Source organism: Lycorma delicatula, chromosome 2, assembly GCF_047948215.1.
Source record: "Lycorma delicatula isolate Av1 chromosome 2, ASM4794821v1, whole genome shotgun sequence".
NCBI classification, from domain to species: Eukaryota; Metazoa; Arthropoda; class Insecta; order Hemiptera; family Fulgoridae; genus Lycorma; species Lycorma delicatula.
Genome location: NC_134456.1, coordinates 24,941,407 through 24,965,396, shown reverse-complemented (window position 1 = coordinate 24,965,396; position 23,990 = coordinate 24,941,407). Strand labels below are relative to the sequence as shown.

Sequence of the window (23,990 nt, the reverse complement as noted above, 5' to 3'; positions counted from 1 at the left end):
ACTCAGCTTTTGTAAATGCTAATAAAATTTTATGATACTATAATATTAAGCCAATATTTATTTATATTAAACTGTAAGTTCAGATTTTCCAATAATGGCTAAAATTGATAAATATTAAATTTGTGTTCTACCACTAAATTTTTTGTCCACCAAACGTTAGCTGTAAAACTTAATTTGCAACTCAAACTTCCTAGATTATCCCACGTCTATTGTTAATTTAATTGGATGGAATTTCTCATAGCAGAACTATGAGAAATATTTAATGCGTGTATTTTTAAAAAATTAATATATGCTTATTAATGGCAGTAAATTAGTATTTTTTTTATTATTATTATTATTATTTAATTAGTAAGTTAGTAAAGAAAAAAAACGAAAAATTAATTTTAAGAAAAAATGATTTTAAGAAAAAAATTTATAGAGTAATATTAATACTTTATATTACGACATTATTAAAGAATATTTTTGTAAAGTATAATACAAACAACACTTCTCTCCTCGAAGAGGATTTGCCGGTCGCGTTCCTTTATAACCATCCTTTACTGCAATGTAATGCATCTAACTACTTAGTGACATACTCAAACTACAATGACTGTACTAACTTGTGCTATTAAATGCGCAACACTTGAAAAGAGATTCAAATAATTATACCGACTTTAATAAAGATATATTAAACCATCTGTAACCTCATAATTAATTGTATGCAAATAATAAAAGTTAAAAAAAAAAACCTTTCCAACAATTGAATAAAGCGATTTTACTAGTAATTATTATATAATTAAGGTTTACTCTTAATTTAATAAGACGATTAAAAAATTATATTTATTTATAGCGAAATAAAAAAAAAGGTAGTTAATAGAAATACGTATAATGTAATTATTTTGCTTTTATTTGTATTATTATTTTTTTTCTGAGAAATATGTCAAACTGGAGTTTGGAAAGCAACCTTTGAAAATGAGATTTTAGTTACCTCGATAAAAAAATTCTAACAAGTAAATTCATAAATATGTGTGATGAAATTTTATTACAATGGAATGAATGGATTTTATTAATGACAATATTTATATTGAAAATTTATGATTTATATTTAATCAAATTTATTTCTCAGTATAAATATTTAATTTTTTGAAATATTGAAATTAAATTTGTTTTTTAAATTAGTTAGTTAGTCCTTCAAATTTGCATGACATTTTCATATTTTTTTAAAATTTTAAAGTAATTGAAATTAACTGTATCATAATAATTTCAAATAATGTAATTTTATTAACCTAATTGAGTAACGTAGAATGCAAAAAACGCTAGAATACAGATTTTTATTTAGATTTCAGTAATAAAAATTGACTTCCTTCAATTTCGTCTACTAGTTGGTAAACCTCATTAATCTCGTAAAATTTACATTTATACTACTTTCTTGGGCTATTAAAATAGTTCTTAAAAGTTTTGCTAAAATATGTAAATTATTTTTATTTTAGAAAATTATAACCGAGTAAAACTAATTTTTCTATAATTTTATTTTAAAATAACGGATTTTTTTCATAATTTAATTCAATTAAAATTTAGTCGTATTAAAATACATAGAAAGACGAACGAGCATTTCAGTTTGTACAGAAATTATATAATGACTACAGTGGTAAATTTCCAGACATGAAAAATCAATAAGTTTACCGGGTGTTTCTGAAACAAGGAAAAAATAATACTTTCTTCAGTATGTTCATCTCCCGCTTATGTTTTCTACCACAGTAATTAGCAATTTGTAGAAAATATTTACCAACCATTTACTTCATTTGCTGAAGTTTTATATAGAATTTAAAGTTACTAAGCAGAAGTTATTTAAAAAAAAAAACACCGACTTATTTTCAAATTGCTGGATTATTTCAAATTCCTAGTATTTCAGATTTTTTCTTAATTGGAATCTACTCTTTTTTGTAGATAAATCTAAAGACCTATTTATTATGAAATAATTCATTAAAAGTTTTATAAAATAATCACTAAAATTTTTTTTATAATTATCTGTTGCAGATGGGATCAAGTTCGGTATAAGCAGATTGGTTGAAAAATCGGATGATGAAGAAGACGATTGTGAAGGGAACAACAGTTATTCGCATAATTGCAGGGGTACAAATTCAGTCGGACAAAACACGAACCGTAACGATGTCACAACAATGACTGAAAGTGTGAGTCCAGCTGCATCACCTAAAACGGAAGATCCTCCTTGGCAAGAAACAATAAGAGAAAGTTCTCCAGAACTGGAAGTAGATAGCCCTCCTCCACCTTCACCATCGCCTACCAGAACTAAATCGTTACCGAAGAACTCAGAAGCATTTAGTGTTAATGCATTACTTAGACCGGATATACCTCGAGCTAAAAAAAGTCCAGAATCATTACCGCCTTCATTTACAGAGACTATTTCTGTTACTAGATCTTTTTTATACCCGGGACTACCATTTTCAGAGCTTTTATTGAAGGAACCGACCGGAGGTCCTCTTCTACCAAGACATTTTCTCGCACCTCCTGGTTTTCCGATACCTCCCGGTCTTTATAATTCAGCTCCCAAGGAAAATTCAACAGCAGAACTTGTGGACGCCAACCGTAATCTTCTAAGTGGTTCCGCCTCGCTCTACCTCAGCCTGGGCGCTGTTCAGGCTGCAGCAGCAGCTGCTATCGCCAACTCTTCAGCACCTCCTGGTACAAATACTAGCACTTAGTTGTGTTTAAAAAAAAAAACTTGTGTTTTTGAAATGATAACTTTATGGTAATTTTATTTAATTAACACTCATAATTTAATCGGTAATCGTTAGCACAATTTTAAATATTCCAATATTATTTTCTCATAACAATTTCAATCTGTACAGAAAAGTAACAAAAAATTTATGTTTAAATCTAACTTTTTTTTCATAATTCGTGTTTTTCTGTAAATTATTTACTAATATTTTATTTTTTTAATTATAAATAGTTCGGTTTTTATAATAATTTAAATATTTTTAAAATAAATCAGCTAATTGATAAAGTTTTACCAATATTTACAAATTCATAAGTTTTTCGTGAGATTTATAAATTTTACTTATAAAAAAATGGATCAAAAAGTTACTAACATTTTGTTAGTTATATTTCAAGACAAAAACTATTCAACAGAGACAAAAGCATTACTACTGTATTTATTTATTTTTAATAGAATTTCTGAGAAATACATTAAAAAGTAATGCAGTTAATTTAATGTTACGGGTGTGAAACAAAGTCTGGAGTATCCAGGTTTAAAATCCCTTCCCTCTTCATTTTATTCCCGGTTTAATTTTTAAAAAAACACAACAACGTAAATATATATGCCTACAACAAACTACCAAAGTAATAATATAATAATAATAATTTTTTTTTTTTTTTTTTTTTTTTTTTGTTGATGATGAGGGAGGTGGAAATGCATTTACGCACGGAGTGTCGGGCTCCCGCTGATGGTATTATCCAATCACCATCAGCGGACTACCGACTAAAACCACCCCCCTTTCTACCAGGGCTCGACCCGGAACCGTTTATCACATTACTTCCGGTCGAGTCCTCCTATACTAGCCTGTTAGGTGCTACCTAATTTTCAGGACTGTCCAGGTCAACCTTTTTGGCCCTGAGTATGTTGCCGACGAATCGGGCTACGCTTTCCCAGCTGCCCAGGTCACGGAGCATCATCGCAACCACGTTGTGGGGACTCAGTGCTCCGTGATCCGCCTCTAATGTCCCTCGATCTGCCGCCCACCGAGCACATTTGAAAAAGGTGTGCTCAGCGTCGTCCCGTACACCGGGACAATACAGGCAGTCGGGGGACGTCGCTTTCCCTATGACATGGAGGTAAGCGCGGAAGTACCCGTGACCCGTTAAAAATTGGGTCATGTAGTACTCCACTTCTCCATGCCGTCGCTCCGTCCACGGTCTGACCAGAGGAATAAGCCTTGCGGTCCATCGTCCTCTGGTCTCGTGGTCCCAAGTCTCTTGCCATGCGAGGAATGTGCGAGTGCGTTCCTCGTTGGCAATGGTCACCCGGTCTCCGCCTGCCCGCCGCCTCCCGTAGATCGCCTGGCGCTCCCTTGCTAAAGTAGCAATGGGTATGACGCCGGCGACCACAAGTACTGCAGGCTCGGAGACCGTCCGATACGCGGAAGCGACTCGCAAGGCTGCGGTGCGTTGCACCTGCGCGAGCCGCTTCCGGTTTCTCGCAACTCTTAATGCCTGGGCCCACACTTCCGACCCGTATAGCAGGATGGAATGTACCGTGGACATCAGCAATCGCCGTCTGCTGGCCTTCGGTCCGCCGACATTCGCCATAAGCCGGCTGAGAGCAGTTACGGCTCTCGCAGCTTTGTCGGCGGCTGTACGAAGCTGCTCAGCAAAGCTGAGTTTCCGGTCAATCATCATACCGAGGTACTTTGCGGCCGGCTTGGTCTCGACAACCTCTACCCCGACCCGCAGGGAAAGAAGGGTATCGATACGTTTCTTCGTGAGAACTACGATCTCCGTTTTGCTGAGAGCTAGAGACAATCCATGATCGTCCAGCCAGGCACCGACTCTGTGCATGGCCCGACTGAGCCTCAGTTGGGCGCGCTCCACGTCGCGGTCTGCGACAAGTAGCGCAACGTCGTCAGCGTACCCAACCAAGGCAGATTCTTCAGGCATCTCCAGCCTCAGCAAGCCATCGTAGACGGCGTTCCAAAGGTCGGGGCCGAGAATCGACCCCTGCGCCGCCCCTGACGTGATCGTAGTCCTACGCCAGCCTGCTGCGGTCTCGTAAATGAGACCGCGGTTCCTCAGGTATGCGTCTACCATTCTCAGAAGGTATTGAGGCACATGGAACGAATGCTCCAGGGCCCGAATCATATCGCTCCATCGTGCGGAGTTGAACGCGTTTTTTACGTCCAACGTAACGAGAAGGACCACACGTCGCGAAAAATGATTGTGGTCCTCTGCTCGCCGCACTGCCTCAACAACCTCCTGAATTGCGTCTAGGGTCGATCGACCCTGCCGGAAACCGTACTGGTTAGGTGACAGGCCACCTGCCTGATTCATCGCCGTAACCAGTCTTTTCTTTAACAGCTTCTCCAATACCTTCCCAGCTGTGTCAAGCATACACAATGGGCGGTAGGAGGACGGCGACTCTGGGTTTTCTTTTCCTTTGGGAATTAGCACAAGACGCGCGGTCTTCCACCTGGCGCTAAAAGACCCAGCCTTCAGACATGCATTATACATGTCTAGTAGAAGACGGCCCCACTAGTTTGAGTACCTCGGCCGGTATACCGTCGGGACCAGGGGCTTTTTTACATTTCAGCGACCGTAGGACTCCTTCCAATTCCTCCATCGAGAAGAGCGGGAAGTCGCCCACGTCGCTGAAGTCCCGCTCGGCACGGACCGAGTGCGCCGGGAACAACGTCTTAACGACGTGTTCCGCTTTAGCTTCGTCTAGTGGAGCTGGTGACCGCGAGACCCCCAATCGCCGAGTTACTATCTTGTAACCTAGCCCCCAAGGGTCTGCATCCACGGTCTCCGTCAGTTCTCTCCAGCAGCGTGCCTTGCTCACATTGATGGCTCGACGGAGCCGCTTCTTTGCCGTCTTGTACTCGGCTGACCTGGCGTTCGCGTCTATGCGGTTCCTCGCACGTTGCGCCACTCGTCTTAGTCGAAGACACTCCCGGCGCAATGCCGCAATCTCCGGTGTCCACCAGTACACGGGTCGCTTCCGATGCCTCGGCCCTCCATGGGGCATGGGAGCGTCGCATGCAGAAGGAATCAGCCGCATGGTCGAGGCAACTACGGCTTCAGCGCCAGCGTCAACCCCCCGTTGGTGATGTTTTCAGAGGCTACCACCCCTAAGTGGATCTTTCTTTTGAATTCCTTCTCGTCGATTTTATTGATTTTGTATATTTTCAACAGCCGTGGAGGCCCCTGGCGCTCTCATCCACCATGTAGGACTCTAAATGAGATGTATTGGTGGTCGCTACCGGTATAATCCTCGAGGACTCTCCAGTCCTGGACGAGCGTGACCAACTCTTCAGAGGCGAGGGAAATATCAGGAATGGTTTCCAAATATCCTGGGCGACGGAACGTCGTCGTGTTCCCTGTATTGAGAATCACGAATCCAGTACGTGCCGCCATGTCCAGAATGTATTTCCCTCTGGAGTTGGTATGCGCCATACCCCAGTCTACCGCCCTGGAGTTGAAGTCCCCAGCTACCACCATCTCACCAGCGGCAGCGAGGATGACATCCTCCAGCGCTTCAACTTTCCGGCGAAAGTCCGCTATCGAATCATTTGGGGTGAGGTAGCAGCTAAAAATCGTCACTTCACCGCAGCAGATCCAAACGAAACCCTCGCCTGCGCCGTGCCTCCGAACTTGGGCTCTGCTGCGATACGGAATCCATATCGCGGCAGTCCCGAGCGAGTCTCGGAACCATTGGGAGTCGTCACGGTTCCGGTACTGCTCGCTGATCAGCACCAAATCGGCCTCCCTGTCTCTGGCTAGCTGCAGCAGCAAATCATCAGCTAGTCGGCTCCTGTTAAGGTTGGCCTGTATTATGTTCAGCATTTTAACGGAGCCTTCTCTTCGCCTGCTCCAGGGCTGCCCGGAAGACCTGACACTCCCTTGTTCCAGGTACGTGAGCCAGCTGCGAAGCGTTCACCCCTTTTTCTTGGCAGAGCATGCACCGAAGGGGGGCCGAACACTCCTTAGCCTTGTGCTCCCCTAACCCGCACTTATGGCAGAGCCGGCTTCTGTCAGGCCCCTTGCATCCACGAGCCAGATGCCCATACCCATGGCACCTGAAACACCGTGGGACCTGTGCCCTTGATCTGATTTGACAGTACAACCAGCCAATCCTTATCTTGGATTGGCTGAGTAGTCTGGAAGCAGCCTTCTCTCCAATTTGTATTAATGCTGTTTTCTGCCCCCTGGAATTAGCACTGGTAACACTAACTCGGCAGTCTCCTATATCTCCAAGCTCTCTTCTCAGTGCTGCTTCCACGTCCTCCTTCTCTGTGACACAGTCTAGATCTCGGATTTCGAGGGTCTCCCTCGGTTCCAGACTGTGGACTACGGCTCCTTCTCCGAGGACAGACTTTAGGACAGCGCTAAAGGTCTTTTTGTCTTTGGTAGCGCTGCCTAGTTCAATCAGCACATCTCCCGTCCTAGTTTTCCTTATTGCCGCTACCTCTGCTTCAGTCTCCTCCAGATTCACCCCCTTCCGAATTTGACTGAGCGTTTCGGCATACGATTTCCCCTCGGTCTTTTTAATGAGAATCGCTTCTCTAAGATTCTTCCTCTTTTTCTGATTTTTCTTTTGTCTGCTGCCTCTGGGAGATTTTTGTGGCTCCTTTGCAACCTCTTTATCTTCAGAGGTCTGGCCCTTCTTTTTTCCGTTCTTATTTCCTACTAGTGTCCACGGATGAAATTCACTAGTGTCCTCGGATGTAAGGGGACTCGGTTGGGTCCCGCTCGTGGATGGTATTGGTGCGTTGTTTCCACCAGAGTCTCTTTTCTTCTTCTTCTTCTTCTTCTTCTTCTTCTTCTTCTTCTCTGCCTTGGACTGCTTCTGGCTAGTCGATATTACACTATCCTTCGACTCTGCGTTATCCTTCGACTCCGCAGTGTTCGTGGCAGCATCCACCACAACTCCTGTTCGTATGATCCTGCTTTCCGCCTCAAAGTCTTCTATTAAGGCAGAAAGCTCAGCGAGCCCGTTCTTTATCTCCATGGACACGTTTTTTTGTCTGCCTGTAACGGTGACCATGTTTTTGATAATTTCCTTGCATCTTTGCAGATGTTTGGCAGCGCCTCCTTCCAAGGTGTTTCCAGAGTAAGAAACAGCATCTTGGCTGTTCGCCATTGTACCCAAAATCTTCTTATAGAAATCTTGTAAATAATTATTTAATTTAGTTAAGTTTGGTTAACCAAAAGTCGAGAAAAAAAAATAACAAAAATATCATATGGGACAGGAACCGTGTAACACCCTGAATACGGTTAAAAAATTTTGACAGAGTCGTCCCCCCTTACGCTTGGGCAGGTAAGACTTGAGATAGGCTTAACCTCCTCAACTCTCTCTGCAGTATGTTTATTTATTTATAATTTCCGAATAAATATAATACAAACTGAGCGTTAGGGCGTATCCCGTACGCACCAAAACGTAACAGCTGTCCGAATAACGCGCGTTGTTTTCACTAATAATAATAATAATAATAATAATAACACAGACGTCCTTGGAAAATGGTAGTGTCTGTGCCTTTCATCAGGAAAGCTCCAGGTTCAAAACTTGGTCAGAATTGGGATTTTTTAATGGCTGTAAAATTATTTTCATTAGTTATAATTGGACGATTTTCATTTAAACACTAAACTAAATAAATAATTGGCTTTCAGAAATTTAACTGACTTTTAATTTGAATTTTTCCGTTACCATTTTTTTTTTCAAGTGATTTTCATTTTTTTATTAAAATTTTAATTTTACTATCATAGAACTTTGATTCCATGATAATAGTTCTTTATTTTAGAAATCAGTTAAAAATATATTAAAAGATAAAAAATTTTAAATAAAATTTAAAAAGTTAATTATTTAATAGACTTACAGTAAGTAAAAAAAGGAGATTTTTAATCTCACTAGAATTATATATGCCTTTTTATTTTCTTAACTAGTAGAAAAGCTACATGAAACGTTCAGAAAAAAATAGTTATGAGATCTATAATTACAAAAATTTCATAAAATTTAAAACTAGAATTAATAAAAACTAATTTAAAACTAAAATAATAAAAATAAAATTAAAGTTTGATTATAGGAAACTCTTTTAAATCAATTTTTATTTATATATAATAAAAAATATGGAAAGAATTTATGTTAAAATCATTAAAGTTATTTGAAAAAAGAACTAGTTTTGAATATCTGAATTAAAAAGCATTTCTTAATAATTCTTTGAATTTATTTATCATAACAAAACAGGAAATTAAAAGAAACTACTGTTCGATAAGGAAAATATTATTGAAATTTTTTGAATTAAAAAATAATTTAAAGTAAAAGGATAATAATGACCGATAGAGACTACTATGTGCAGTGAAGAATGATTTTATAAATCCAGATGTTTATTAATGTTTAATTTTATATAGCGTTCTTTTTTGTCCAAATTCTGTTAACAATAAACGCAATTATATTTTTAATAATATTGTAAAATAATTTTAAACTTATACACTTCACGTGATTATTATTAATCATATTTATTTACGGTTCCTTGTGAAGTAATGATTGTATATGCCAAGAGATAGGAAAATAAAATGTGAATAAATAAATACATTCTATTAAATTTACGTAAATTGAAAAAATAAAATAAAAATATATTGTCTATGCGATAAGTTTACATCTCAAACCCCGTAGTGGAAGACACCCGTCTTGTGTCTTGTGACTGTTCCGGTCGCCACCCCTCCTTATCGCCTCCGAAAGCCCTTATTATCGCCTTAAAGCCCCTCCGCCGCTTAAAGCCTCCGCCTCCACCTCCGTTAAAGCCTAAGGCTTTAATGGAGGCTATGTTAATAGGCTCCATTATAAAGGCTTATAGCATAAGTTTACAGTAAAAAAGGTAAATACTCTTTGATCGAAGTAACCAATGTAGAACCGCTTCAAAAATGCAATTCAACCCCTTTTATAACCGCCAAATCAGTTAGCGTATAAGACAACAAGCACTTCGTATACTGAAACTATTGTCGTCCACAAATTTGGACGGCAATAAGCAATTTGGACAAGAAAGATTTGGATGAACATCCAAATATTTCGTGTTTGTTGGGAAAAATATATTTAGAAACGAAAATCTGAAATTTCATGTGAAAATTACTTATGATGGTCGAAAAAAATTTCTAGTCACTTGAACAAAGAGATTAAAAGCAAATCGGTTGGAAAAATGTAACAAAGTTATTATTTCTTGGAATATGACGTCAGTGTTACAGCTCCTTGATACATGAATAAATAGAAAATTGAAAGAGAAATGACAAAATTTATATACGAGTGTACTGTATATCAGAAAGCAGTTATAGTTAACCTTTTTCAATAAAATCAAAAACTGTAATGTTCCTTGTATACTCGTATGTGAGAGATTTTAAAACGGATGAGGCATAATTCCAGATGAATTATTTCTTCATGGCGGAGTAGTAGCGTCTAGGTCTTTCATTCGGAGATCCTGGGTTTCAAATCCAGGTCAAGCATGACATTTTTCATACGTTACAAAATTCCATTTCCATATCCCACACACAAGCTTTTCAAGCTTATGTGGTGATGTCATCAAGCCCAAAATAAAACTAGTTCAGATATATTTTTTAAATGTTGCAGTTCAAATACCTTATTCAGTATTGAAAATGAATATTTTGAGACAAAAATTAAATGAGATCCTACTAGAAAGAAGGTATGAAAGAATGAATGACAGAATTAAAATTTATATATATCAACAACATAAACTATTGCTAAGCTAAAAAACCATTTATATAACAATTTATCTTTATTATATGATGAATAATAACGAAACTAAACAATTTATATCTTCATATAATATTTTCAATTTCGATTTTAGCATTTATTAATTGCAAATTTTTACGGTTTAATAGTGTGAAAACCTGGGTGTATGCATTACATTAATAAAATTAAGTTACGGTACATTTAATAAAAAAAAAAAATTTCAAAACCACACAAAAATTTTGTTTGAATTTAATTGAAATTATTTAAATTACATAACACATTGGTAAATTGCAGCTAAAATAATTTTTGATATGCTTCACGCTTAGCTTTTAGGTATTATTTTCTTTTTTATCAAAAAGGTGTTCGTTCATTTGTAAATAAACTTAGGGTCGCGATTGATTTGACATTTTTTATCGAATCGTTATTAGATAATATTTTTAGATTTTTATATTAAAATAATTGTTTACCTAATAATAAAAAAAAAAAAAAAAAAAAAAAAAAAAAAAAAAAAAATGATAACCAGTGTAAAAGAATTGTTTAGTCGTGGCAGAACTTATTTAATTTAACCTATGCGTGATCTAAAGGTTAAGCTATAAAAAGTAAACAATATGTCCTTGTAAAATTTTTTCTTCCTAGGATTAATGATTTTGCTTATATATATATATATATATATAAATCATGTTTTATTATATCATATCTTAAAAGCGATATTATAAAGTAAATTTAATACCTATGTAATCTTCAGTTGAGATTAAATAGAACATTTATTAATCCGGGTCATATTATTATTTGTAAGAAAATCCTTTTATAAAAGAAGAAAACTGTTATCTTTTTGACGTAATTAATCAGTGCTACTTGAAATATATTCACGCTGTGGATTGAAATACAATAAATTAAATAAAATTCAGTAAAGATAATGTTTAAGCTTATGTGTTCACGGAGAAAATATAAATTTAAGTAAGTAATATATTAGAAGATCGGTCTGTTGGTGAACTTTGATAAAACTTTCGGAAAGATAAAAATAATTAAGATTTGACTATAGAAAAAAGAAGGTCACTTTTCCTAATAAACTGTATTTTATTTATCGTAGAATATAATACTGCATATAAGACATCAACCCGAAGAATGATCTGACAAGAACACAATCACCTACTGTTACTCAATGTGTAATTAGATTTGGCAAGGTGTACCAGATCTGTATAACGATTAAATGGCCAGAGTATTTCTTCCTTCCTAAAAATAATGAGAAGTTTCTGAAACAAAACAAAAAATACTACATACTAAAATATACTTCATAATCAAATTTCTTGAAATTTTATTTGTCTTTTATTGGGCTATTTTACATTAATTTTCTAAGAACTAAATTCTCTACAAATTTTGGTAATAAATTTTTTATATTTATTAGCCATTTTACAAAGTTTTTACATTACAGACGTAAAAAAATATGTTTTTAGATAACAAAATTTCTGTTTTACATCAGATATTATGAAAACTACAGGAGATATGGTTCTAAAACCTATTCAATTTGTCAGGTCAGAAACCATAAGAAACTATTAAGTTTACCCTTTAATCTGGGTTCCTAGAATTTTAGTATGGTTTCATTTGACTCTTTGCCCAGGAATTAGGGAAAAATCTTTTGCTAGACATAACTCGCTAACTAAGAGTTTCCGGACCAATGCTATATGAATTTTTTTTATTACTTTCGCTAGTAGAATGACCTCAGAAAGCGCTGGTAAGATTTCGTGAATCACTCTGTATATATGCTGAGTGATTTGCAAAGAAAGTAAATCGTTTTCAGGCCATGTTCTACTGGTGAAAATAAAGAAGAAAGTTCATATAAACATACGTTCGAAAACGCTTCGGTAGCGGAGTGTCGCCTGGCAAAATATTTCGCTCTGATTTCTGCTTCTACGATAAACTTAAGCCGGTTTGTAATTCTTGAGGTACAAATTAAGGGGGGTAAATTTATAGGTTTTATATGAAATATAATTGGATAATTGAAAAAAATAGGCCCCAAAATAATATTTTTAATAATTTTTGAGAAATCTGGGGTAAGAGACAAAATGTTAGAGTCAAGAAATACACTATTTTATGTTTGGCGTAAAATAACTTTGTTAAATCGGTCATAAATTGTATACGGACAGGAGTCCGGAAGAAGAGCCCAGCAGAGAAGCAACGTGAAGGGCAGCCACCGAAGAAGAAGATGAAGATCTTTACCTTTATCCACAGCAAACAATTAAATACTTACAATTAATTAAATCAGCAATTGCGACTCCCTCCGGAGAAGGGGGCGCATTGCTCCCGCCAAACAACTACGGCCCCGTTGTGGCGTATTCCTGCTAGCCTATGAAGTGCTAGCACCGAAAGGACTTAAGCAGACGGTCAGAAGGGGGATTACGTCGGGAGCACCAGGCTTAAAAGCCTAGTCTCCCGCGGTCGGACCCAGTAACGGGACGAGAATGCTGGTCCAAAACGGATAGGAATGCTAATCACAAATCCGTCCATAAATATAATAAAATTTAAAACTTATAACCGACACTAAAAATAAACCCCTGAAACACGCCCGATTACAGAATCATACAGCAGCAAGGAACACTGTCCAGGCTCTGCGATTCGAAGGGAGAATTGTGATACTCCCGCCACTTTTGCATTCCATTCCATGAAATATATGGATTTTTAAAAAATTGTAGAAAATTTATTTCTGAGAAAAATTGTATGAATAAAGTCCACAGAAACTAAATACAAATGTAAGAATTTCGAAGTTTATTAAAAACGAAACATTTAAAAATATGACAGATCTTAACCAACTGATATTAAAAGAAACAAAATTTTTAAATTACAAAACAAAAAATTAAATATTTTAGAAAAATAATAAAACCAATTTACAAACAATTAAATTATAAACTGCTTAAAATGTCCTCCGTTACAGTGGAAATAGTACTCCGCCCGACGAACAACATTTTCGGTGGCTTTCCATATTTCAACAGGGTCTTTTGTGTTAGATACAATCATTATAATAATTGATAATTGTACTTAAAATAATTATGAAATATTAAAAATTGAATATTTTTCCTATTTATAAGATAAAAATTAGGTATAATTTATGACTACCACAGAAAAAAGCGTACAATTACCTAAGAATAATTTAATCACTGAAACTTTCATCTGGTATTGCCGAAATCATTTCGTTTTATATCAACTGCTATTTATAAATACAAATAGAAATGTTTATCTTTTACTGTTTCAAAAATTATTTATTATTTTTCATTATCATCTGTTTTTATGTATTTAGTATTTATATACTCGTACATTTTTCGGTGCCTCAGATGACAATAATTGTTAGACAAACGAATTGCCACTAACTTTTAGGTTATAAATAATATTTTTTTAATGATTACTAATTTTTTAATTCTTTCAATAATGTGTATGTGCGTTTCATTTTAATCGCCTCAGGCGATTTTCTCGTAAACTACGCACAATAAAAAAAAATTAACTAAACAAAAGTAACTCAGTTACTATGAGGAAACCTCATAGTGACCTATTATTTGATCTTGGACCTTACCTCAAGGTTAACTCGATTTTTTTCAAATGAATGACCTACTTTTGACCCCACCAATGAAAAAAGCAAAAACTTTTACATTGGAATATGTGGTCATACATATGACCTTGGAACGTTTTTGTATATCACAGGCTAACCATGAGAGATAGTATTATACGAGTTGCACGTTTTTGACGGTCATACAATAATCCTGGAATATTTATATTTCAGGCTATTTATCTCGCAAACTATGGAAAAGAACATAGAAATGATTTAAATTAAGTTATTGAGATAGGAGGGGGATATCCGATGGCGACCTTGACTATGATCTTGGGTCTCCATTGGAGTTCGTTCCTAGGTCATTGAAATTTTTCAAATGGAATTATCTTTTTCGATAGCACCAATGGAAAAAGCGAAAAATGTCACGTCGACATACTTGAATTTACTCATGATTATATTTAATTTTTTCAAGATCACAATGAAGTGTTCCCCCTTCAATCTGAGTAACTTTTGCTTAGGTTATTTTTTTATATTGTACGTAGTTTACGAGAATACCGCCTGGGGCGAATAAAATGAAACACTCTACATATACAATAATTTTCAAATTTCATTTTATATTTTGTAGTATGGAAGATTATAATCTATGTTGACAGAAATGAACTATTGTCATTATTATTATCTAAAAAACAAATATAATAACCTATTTATATTTTATCACATCACTCATAATTTAAATTATCTGTAGGAATAACAATTTCTTAATAGTAGGACATTGCTCTGTGTTAAAAAATAATAAATTGAATTTATTATTTTATTAATATATACTGAATTCCGAAGTGAAGTGATATCGTTTCAGCCTCTCACCAGAATTTTCTGGTTTCGAATCCCGTTCACAACTCATCCAGCAATTGTAGTCGGTCGCAAGTCTGTAGTTATGAACGTGAATAAATAAATAAAGTTTTATTATGCGGAAAACTGAAACATTAAAATTAAGTAATACGGACTGTTATGAATTTTCACAGCAATCATTGCTGTTAAGTAATTATTATAAATTACCAGTGTTGTCTAAAACGTTTGGTGCCAATTCAGCCGATACATTTTATAAAAATATTTCTGTTCTTTTAAAATCCAATATCCAATCGGGTAAAAAGTAATATCTCAAATGAATTTTTTTCAGGTTCAAGTGGAGGTACAACAGGGTCAATATTTCCTCCACCACATCCTCCTACGGCAGAAGAATTATTCCGTTTACGTCATCATCTTTTAGGGGGTGGACATCCTTTGGAACCGCATCACCACCATCATCATTTATTGATGAGAGGTAGTGATGCTTACAGTTGTATAAAATGCGATAAAATGTTTCCGACACCTCATGGACTGGAAGTACATGCAAGAAGATCTCATAATGGGAAAAGACCGTTCGCGTGTGAGCTTTGTAACAAAACTTTTGGAGCTGAAGTTAGCCTTAGTCAACACAGGTAAACTGCTTAAATTTAAATATAATTCATTATTAATTTTTTTGAATATTTTAAGTTTGAAGTAAGCTGAACTATATTTTTAACTAAAGTTAACACACAGAATTATCATTTTACGCTTCATTTCTGGATAAAAAGAAATTACTGCATGAGAAAAAAATTATTCACGCATTTCCCTATTCAAAAAGAACTAATTTAGAAAATCTTTGAGGTACGAACTAAAGATTCTTTAGTTATGCTTGTGGTGATAGACGTGACATTTTCTATTCGTAAACAATGTAAACTAAGCAATAATTGTTTCTAATATTATTTATAAAAGTAGATTTACAAGTTTTTTTTTTTTATTTTTTATGTAAGAGTAGGTATAAAAATAAGAGATAAGAAATCTAAATGCTTAAAAAATGAATTTGAATTGAAAATAAAATCTGAAAACGTAGCGAAACGCACATATCCGAGAAAGATGTAGATGTATACTCGTGTATTTCGTGTCTATATTTGTATCCGAAACAAATGTCAGTATCGTCTTAATAATAGATGATACTCATATGAGCTGTATCACAGAATCTTTCATTTTAACAGAAAAATAAAACAAATACAAGTATATATGGATCTTTGTGTGCACACATTGCCGATTGTTTTCAACCACAAAATTTTAAATCGGTTTCCATAATTTCTTATGCTGCGCTTTTATAAAAATTGTTCATTTATATTATTAATTTTACATTTTTATTTTTAATTTAAATAAATACCCTAATTAAATACCAATTTTAACATATTAAGTTACCCGTAAATATAAAAATTAAAAATCGCAATCGCATGATAAGGAGTTCCCAGCGAAACTCCTAAAAAAACTTATACACTAGTATTAAAAAGAACTTTTATGGAAAGCAGCACAAACACTAAGAAATTATGAACATGCAATTCCTAACAGTAGAACAATAAAAATAAAAATAGAAGAAATAAATAACTAGAGAAACAATGAAACAGTGAGAAAAAAAGAAAAGAATATGTATTACACTTAAAAATAAAAATCGAAGAGATAATTCACAGCAGTTACAGCTGAAATTACACTTAAAACACTATAGAGTCACTAAGATCCAGAACGTGTAGCCATATTAGTCTTCTTACGCCATCCCAGTTCTCTAAGAGGTTCAAAACTAATTGATTCACCTGGATGTTAAGTCCTAGTTCGTACTTTGAACTGAAACGTTGTATTTCCTCTCGGACGTAAATATTCGTGTACTTCAATGTTTTTCTGCAAATCATGATACCTCTGTTATGCACCTTACAGTTTATTTTAAAACCGCTGTATGATTTCGCAGTAATCACATTTACTTTTTTTATTAGTTCGTTTAGCCTCATAATACATTGATGTCTTACAATAAATAATTTAATTAGTTTTATTATATGACAATATGGGGATAATCGTTTTAAGCAATAATTTTTTAATAAATAAATAAAAAGTAAGTACTAAAGATTATTTTAATTTAATCCACCGCAAATTTATATTCTTTTTATTCCAAGATTGTTTATGTTAAAGCAAAAATATTACTTTCCCGGAGAATATAATGGGAGAGAATATAACGGGAGAATATAATGAGAAAATATAATGAGAATATAATGGGTACATCAAGTTTCTAAAAATCTTTACATATTAGGGTCCAACAACCTTATCTAGGCCAAAAAGACTGATGTGGACACCACATGACTTTCTTGTACGCTTATCAAATTACATACTCGTATAAATATATTTTGCTGCACTTCATTTAAACTTATTTCAATTAAAAGTGAAATACAATCCTCCAACTCTTTAATAAAGTAGACAGTTTAAAGTGCACTCTATTTCATTTTCTTCCACTCATAAAGAGGAAGAAAATTTTAAAATCAAAGAAATAATAAAAAGATTAAGAGAATATGATAAATAGAAAGAGGAAGCAAACGTTAAGATCAAGGAAAGAATAAAAAGATTAACAGCGGATGATGAGTATAAAGAGAGAGAAAATTTGAAACTAGAGAACGTGTACACAAATTAAGATCAGAAGAGTTATATCAAACCAAAGAGCGATTAAATGATTGGCAACAAAAAACAAATAAACGAAATGATAATCAACTCCGACTTAGGAAGAATATATACTTGTATATATTGTCTACAATATCAGTGGATTAATGAACAAAAAGATAAGAACATTTTGTAATTTAATAAAGACCGGGCATGTGTGTCTCACTGTATATATTGTTCTTGTGAGTGTCAATTTTTCAGTCACTCTGTAATTAAGGTTTAATGTAGATAAAATTAAACAGAGATTCCTAAATAATTAAATAAAATTAAACAGAAATTAAACTAGAAAACCCGAAAATAATACGATTCTAAATTATAATTTTCAATTAATATTAAATAATCAGATGTTTCACAAAATATGATGTGGACACCACATGACTTTCTTGTAGGCCTGTTAAATTTCTTATACACATTTTTAAAGTACATAAAATTTTATTTCCCTAATAACGTCTGATTTTTTTCATATTTTTTTTATTGTTATTATAGAATAATTATTTATTGTAAAAATTTGTTTACAATCACGGGTTAATAATTAATAAACTAATATATTTAATTTACAAAAAAAAAAGTTAAAAAAATAAAAAAACGAATCCTTATAGGTTTAAGGATTTGAACCTTATAGATTCAAATATTTCATTAATTAAAATTTCATTTGGCTATAACTCTGGAACCAAAGTATTACTTATGATATATCGTTGAAAATCTCTCAACGAGGGCTTATTACTGCAGTTAAGAAATTTTTGAGGATTTTGGGCTTAATATTTGAATGAACTTTTGTTCATATATATATATATTTGAATGTACGTAATGTGTTGCACTACTTTTGACTTTATAACTCTGAATTGACCGCAACGATTTTCTTCAAACGTAGCTCAAATATTTCTAGATTTGGGGCATTAGTCATATTAATTTTTTTTTTAATTCGTTAAGGGGGGATATCGTAAAAAAATAAATTCAAATTTCTTCAGAGCCATTTTAGAAATAACTTTATTAAAGCAAATTTATTAACTATAATGCGTATACAATCAATTTTTTTTCAAAAATCAACCTTCCACCTCTTAAAATTGAAATAAACGTTTTTATGTTCTTACTTCTTTCGGTTAAAATATGTTTCAAAGATTTTTTGAAAGTTTATATTTCATATTTAGACCTATTAACAAACGTCTACAATTTTTTAAAGTTATAAACTATGGATCTAAAATGCCGAGTTTTTTTAAAGTTTTCTTTTTCTTGTTTTAGACACTATTGAAGGGAGTAATAGATTTAGAGAATATTTGATTAATGTAAATTTGTTAGAAATTTATTTAAAATTCCTCATTTCTAAAAAAATATATATATTGTTATTTGCCTCAAATTCTTTTAATTTTATTAAAAAAGGTTCTTTGTGTTTTTCTTTTCACTTAAAGGGCTATTATATTAAATTAGGTTTGGAATCTATATTCTATTACGGACCCAAATTTTTTGTTAGGGATCACATCTTTATAATTAAATGTCTCCTAAATCTTACCTAAGCGTAAGGCAAATCTAAAATGTTTTCATTAGAAATTTGGGAAATTTGATGCTTAAATCTTATGTTGGTAATCATGACTTGACCAGCATAACCGGGAAAGTCATACAATACTGTGCCACCTTTTTTATTTAATTGTTGATTAATTTTTAAAAAATTCATGATCTTTTTTTTAAATTATACTCTTTTAGTATTTCTAGAAGGGTCTATAATTACTGTTAATTTCTCCTAATTTTATATAAAATTAAAAAATGATAATCGTTCAAATTTATGTGTGGGTGTGTTATGTATGCATGAGCACGCGTGTGTAGTTGTGTGTGTGTGTGTGTGTGTGTGTGTGTGCGCACGCTATCAGTGTTCGAAAACTTTCTTTTTTATATTATCTGAGTGGAAAATAAAATTAAAACCTATATAATAGACGGAAATTCCCTGAATTTTGTTGTTAAAACGGTTGAAGAAGAAATTTTATAAAAAGAAAGTTCTAAATAAATCTAATTCACGCCAAAATCTTTTTAGTTTATCATCGGCAACAGTAGTGAAGGCTGTAGATGTTAGATTATGACTAAATTATAAAGTTATTATAATTTTAAATAAAAAAATGAATAAAATTAATTATTAAATTTGTACACGCATAAAGTTAATACAAATAGAAAAAAAACCATTAAATAGATTTGGTGTTACAGATTATTTTAATTTAGAATTGTGGCTAATGTAGTCATGTTTTAATCGCGTTGTAGCTTAAGCTTTTTTTTTGTGGAAAAGTTTTATTTCCTGATGGAATATATTTTTATGTAAAAATTAACTCTAGTATTAGTTAATACTTACTATTTATCAAATTTTCTCTTATTTTTTCAAACATTTTTGTGACAAATTATTGCCAAATTTCGTTTATAACTTGCAAAAAGATAAGAAAAACAGAACACAATCCTCTCAAAGATTATTGAATATCTTATTGCATATTATTTGCTGTATGTATCTTAAACAATCATCTTTTTTTACAGATCGTAAATAATAATATAATAATAAAGATACAGCAAAAGGAAATATAATTTAAAAAAATATAAAATGAGATATATGTTCACATTAATTCAATTTACATACTGACAAGCGTAGGCACATTTAAAACTCCTTATGCAGTCATATGTCACTTTATTCCTCAGATAATTAAAGAATAGAAGTCACCAAAAAAGTCTTTGAAGATAGCGTGTACGAGAAGGTAATGGATAATCTAATAATTAGATCGTCATGCTTATTTTTGTATTAATTATAGGTTAAAATTTTCGGTAGTTTGAAATAAATAATGGAAGAAAACGTTTTATAAATTTCTCCGTTTTCCAACCAGTCGTGTTTTTTATTTAATTTATTCTAAATTATCTTATTAAATTTTTAAATAATATATATTAATTACCTATATTTAATAATTACATTACAGATACATCATCTTCTACACGTGTTCTGCTTTTGATGAATAAAGCTAGACACAGTAATATTATCTAATTTCTAACTTTAATTTTTTAAAAGTAATCTTTTATAGATATTTAAAAAAGATATCTTATAAAAATTCACCAATAAATATTTAATTTATTCTAATTTGTTTTTTTTTTTTTTTTTTAATTTCATTTTACTTAATTATTATTAAAATTGATTTTATTTACATCACGTGATACTAGCAAGCACAGGTGGTTGTGTTGTCGTAGGTCTGTTCATAATGTGGAGAAGGTATTCGAGTGTAAACAATGCGGAAAAACTTTCAAGAGATCTTCAACATTGTCAACTCATTTGCTGATCCATTCCGATACCAGGCCGTATCCTTGTCAATTTTGCGGGAAACGTTTTCATCAAAAATCAGATATGAAAAAACATACTTACATTCATACAGGTAAGGTTCTTCAACTTTTTATATTATTATAAATAATAAACTAGTTATTAAAATTAAAACTTAACTGAATTACACAATTCTAAATGTGAATTATTGGTGTGTTCACAATTTTTTAAGAATTAGAATAAAGTATTAAAAATTACAATATTCTATCATAATAATACTATAGCAATATTCAAAGCATCATTTTTGTAACATTTGATACCGTTACGACATTAAAATACTGTGATCTTCTTTTTTTGATCGCTGGATCCATCTAATTAATTCCGTAAAAGCCTGCCTGAATGTCACTCTAATTGCTGAAACAATTCAAAATGTCACAATTGCCAAAATATACAATGGATGCATATTAACTTTGGATTCATTTTTAGATAAATAATGACTTCAGTTTATTTTATTTTTATTTTTAAAACTTTTATAAAATACTTCCATATTATTATTACTCCATTAAATTTGGTTATCAGATATTTTTACGCAGGATATACCGTTTTAGTAAAATGTTGAAGAAATTCGCTTACCTATAAAGCATTTTATAAGAGAAAAACTCATCTGCTTAAATAAGTTCATTGTAAAATTATTTTGTTAACATTTAAGATAGTTTATATTTACTATATTTATAATATTTTTATTTATTCTGTAAATATTAACGGTAGAAGGTATTATTTATAAGCAAAGAGATTTAATACATGTAAGCTGAATAAAATATTTTCACCTAGTAAGCCAAAATTTTCATCGCTTTAATCAACAATTAAAATTAAATTAAGAAAAAAATGAGTCCAAATTAAAAATAGTTTATAAAGCAAGTCAAAAATTAATTCATAATAATTTAACTTCTATCTAAGGTTTTAAAAATTTAATTTATCTGAACACATCAGACAACAATATATCATTCGTAATTCCTTACAATTTAACAATGATGACAACAGCTTGTTTACTACGTGCACGTTTCCAAGAAGAAGTAAAAAAGAAGAAAAATATTTAGAGAAAGAGAGGGGGGGTCATGAATATCAAGAGCTGAAGAATAAGGCAGTGTGTTTGATGGTCGGGTGGTAGTGGTATATGCGGTGAAATGGGTAATGGAGTGGCTTTTCAAGTGAGGAAAACGGGGGAAATTCAGAATCTCCTTGTGCATGCCGCGACAAACGAGCCCGGGCGAAAATACTAGGACGATTTTTATCGCTATCTCTTTATATATTTATAAGGTTTTAGCGTCACAGCATGGCGGGTCAGATTCGCTTCAAAATGGCTGACTCTTGTAAGCACTATTCAGTAAGCTGTCCCAGTCTCAGTTCCTTAGGGTATCTTAAAACTATGTTCCCATTGCTGTTTTTCCCAAAGGAAAAACCGGCATTGCGAACATGGATTGTATTTCCAAAAATTCTAAATAACCTTTCCAGTGTATATATTATTTATATTAAAAATTTAGAAATAAATTATTTTGTTAAATTTTCTAAAACTACAGTAAAAATTGTATTAAATGAAAAAAAAAACACCTTTATAATTTCTGTTTAAAATTATAACACACGGGGGATTTTTTTTAGGTTTTCTTCTAAATTATCGATCAGTAAAAACTTGTTTGAGAATAAAATTCACATGAAAAAATCTGTTTATAATTAAAAACCAATCAAAGAAGCATCAACTAAAGAATACTACATATTTTTAACAATCATATTTGTGTTATATATCTGATACATATTTGTAATAATCATCAATAGGTTCATTAAAATTAAGATAAAAATTAAAATTACAAAAAATGACTGCACTATACCTTTAAAAAAAATTGGTTAAATTATTTTATAGAAAAATAATTTTTAAGTAGAAAATAAAATTTCAAAGTCAAAATAAAAATAAAAAATAAAAAAGCATATTATTTGTTTGTCATTTAATTACTATAGCTGATGAAGCCGTATGCTTAGTATGTGAATAATGATAGATGAATTTAAATTCAATTGTGAAAAATTTCTTGCCTGACCGGAATTCAATCTCAAGACTTTCCGAAAGGAGATTATGAGTGAAAGAAATACATGTAAAAATGTAAAACTTTAATCCATTTTTCTTACTTAGATAGTGATCGTGCTAAAATACATAATTTCAATAAATGGAAATCTTTCTTTCTCCGTTCATCTCCGTGGAGTGGTAGCGACTGAGCCTTTAATTCAGAGGTTCCCGGGTTCGAATCCTGGCCAAGCTTGAAATTTTTCACACGCTACAGGATTTCCATTTCACATATCCTTGTATTATAAGCCTTGAACTTATGTGGTGATATATTCAACTAAAAAGAAAAGAAAAATAATAATAATATATACACTGCGAACCGTGTCATATTATTAAAGTATGCAAGGGCTAAGCTGACTTTCTTGGTGTAGTATATTAGTTCTATCTTTTATACAGAAATATACAATTAAAAGTTTTTAAGATTATTAAATCTTGGGTGAACTACAAAATATGTAACAGAAAAAACAAATATACAAAAATTTTAAACAAATTGATTTTTTTGTGTTAAATATTGCAGTTATTTAACGAAAAAATAATAAAATTAAAACAATATCATATTAATTATAAGAAAACAAAGTAATACAACCCATTAATAAATTTTGAGGAAATTATATGCATAAAAAATGATGTTATTTACATACTTATTTCTTTATTTAATTATTTCACGTGATTTATCAATAAAATGTATAAACAAGAAAATAATTTTATTAAATTTTAAATTAGACAACTTATTTTTAATTAATTGCATATGATAATAGGATGCGAGTATAAACAGTAAAAAAGTGTTTTTATAAACTAGTATTAAAAATAGTTTAAACATTTTAAAATTAATTCATATATTTACATTAAATTTAATTGTAATTTTTTTATATGTTTATTTTCAATATTTAAATTAGATTTTATTTTAATATATACATAAACAATATTATTAATCCTATCTATTTATATTTTAATACTAAACCTAATCACATGATAAAGTAATTGAAATAAAAGTCTTTAAATTATATGATAGAAATAAACACAGCTTTAATATAATTTAGTTTCATAAATTGTTAATTCACACGAAAAAAAAATTCTAAAAAAAAAA

General features: G+C 32.2%; 1 protein-coding gene across 1 annotated transcript in view; it reads left to right on the top strand.

The window, feature by feature from the left end:
- Positions 1-23,990, top strand: part of sens-2 (zinc finger transcription factor senseless-2) — a 211,319-nt gene that overhangs the window by 104,571 nt on the left and 82,758 nt on the right. The window contains exons 3-5 of the mRNA XM_075357823.1: positions 2,017-2,682; positions 15,166-15,466; positions 20,709-20,908. Coding sequence (XP_075213938.1) covers positions 2,017-2,682; positions 15,166-15,466; positions 20,709-20,908 — 1,167 coding nt within the window. The remainder of the gene's footprint in view (positions 1-2,016; positions 2,683-15,165; positions 15,467-20,708; positions 20,909-23,990) is intronic.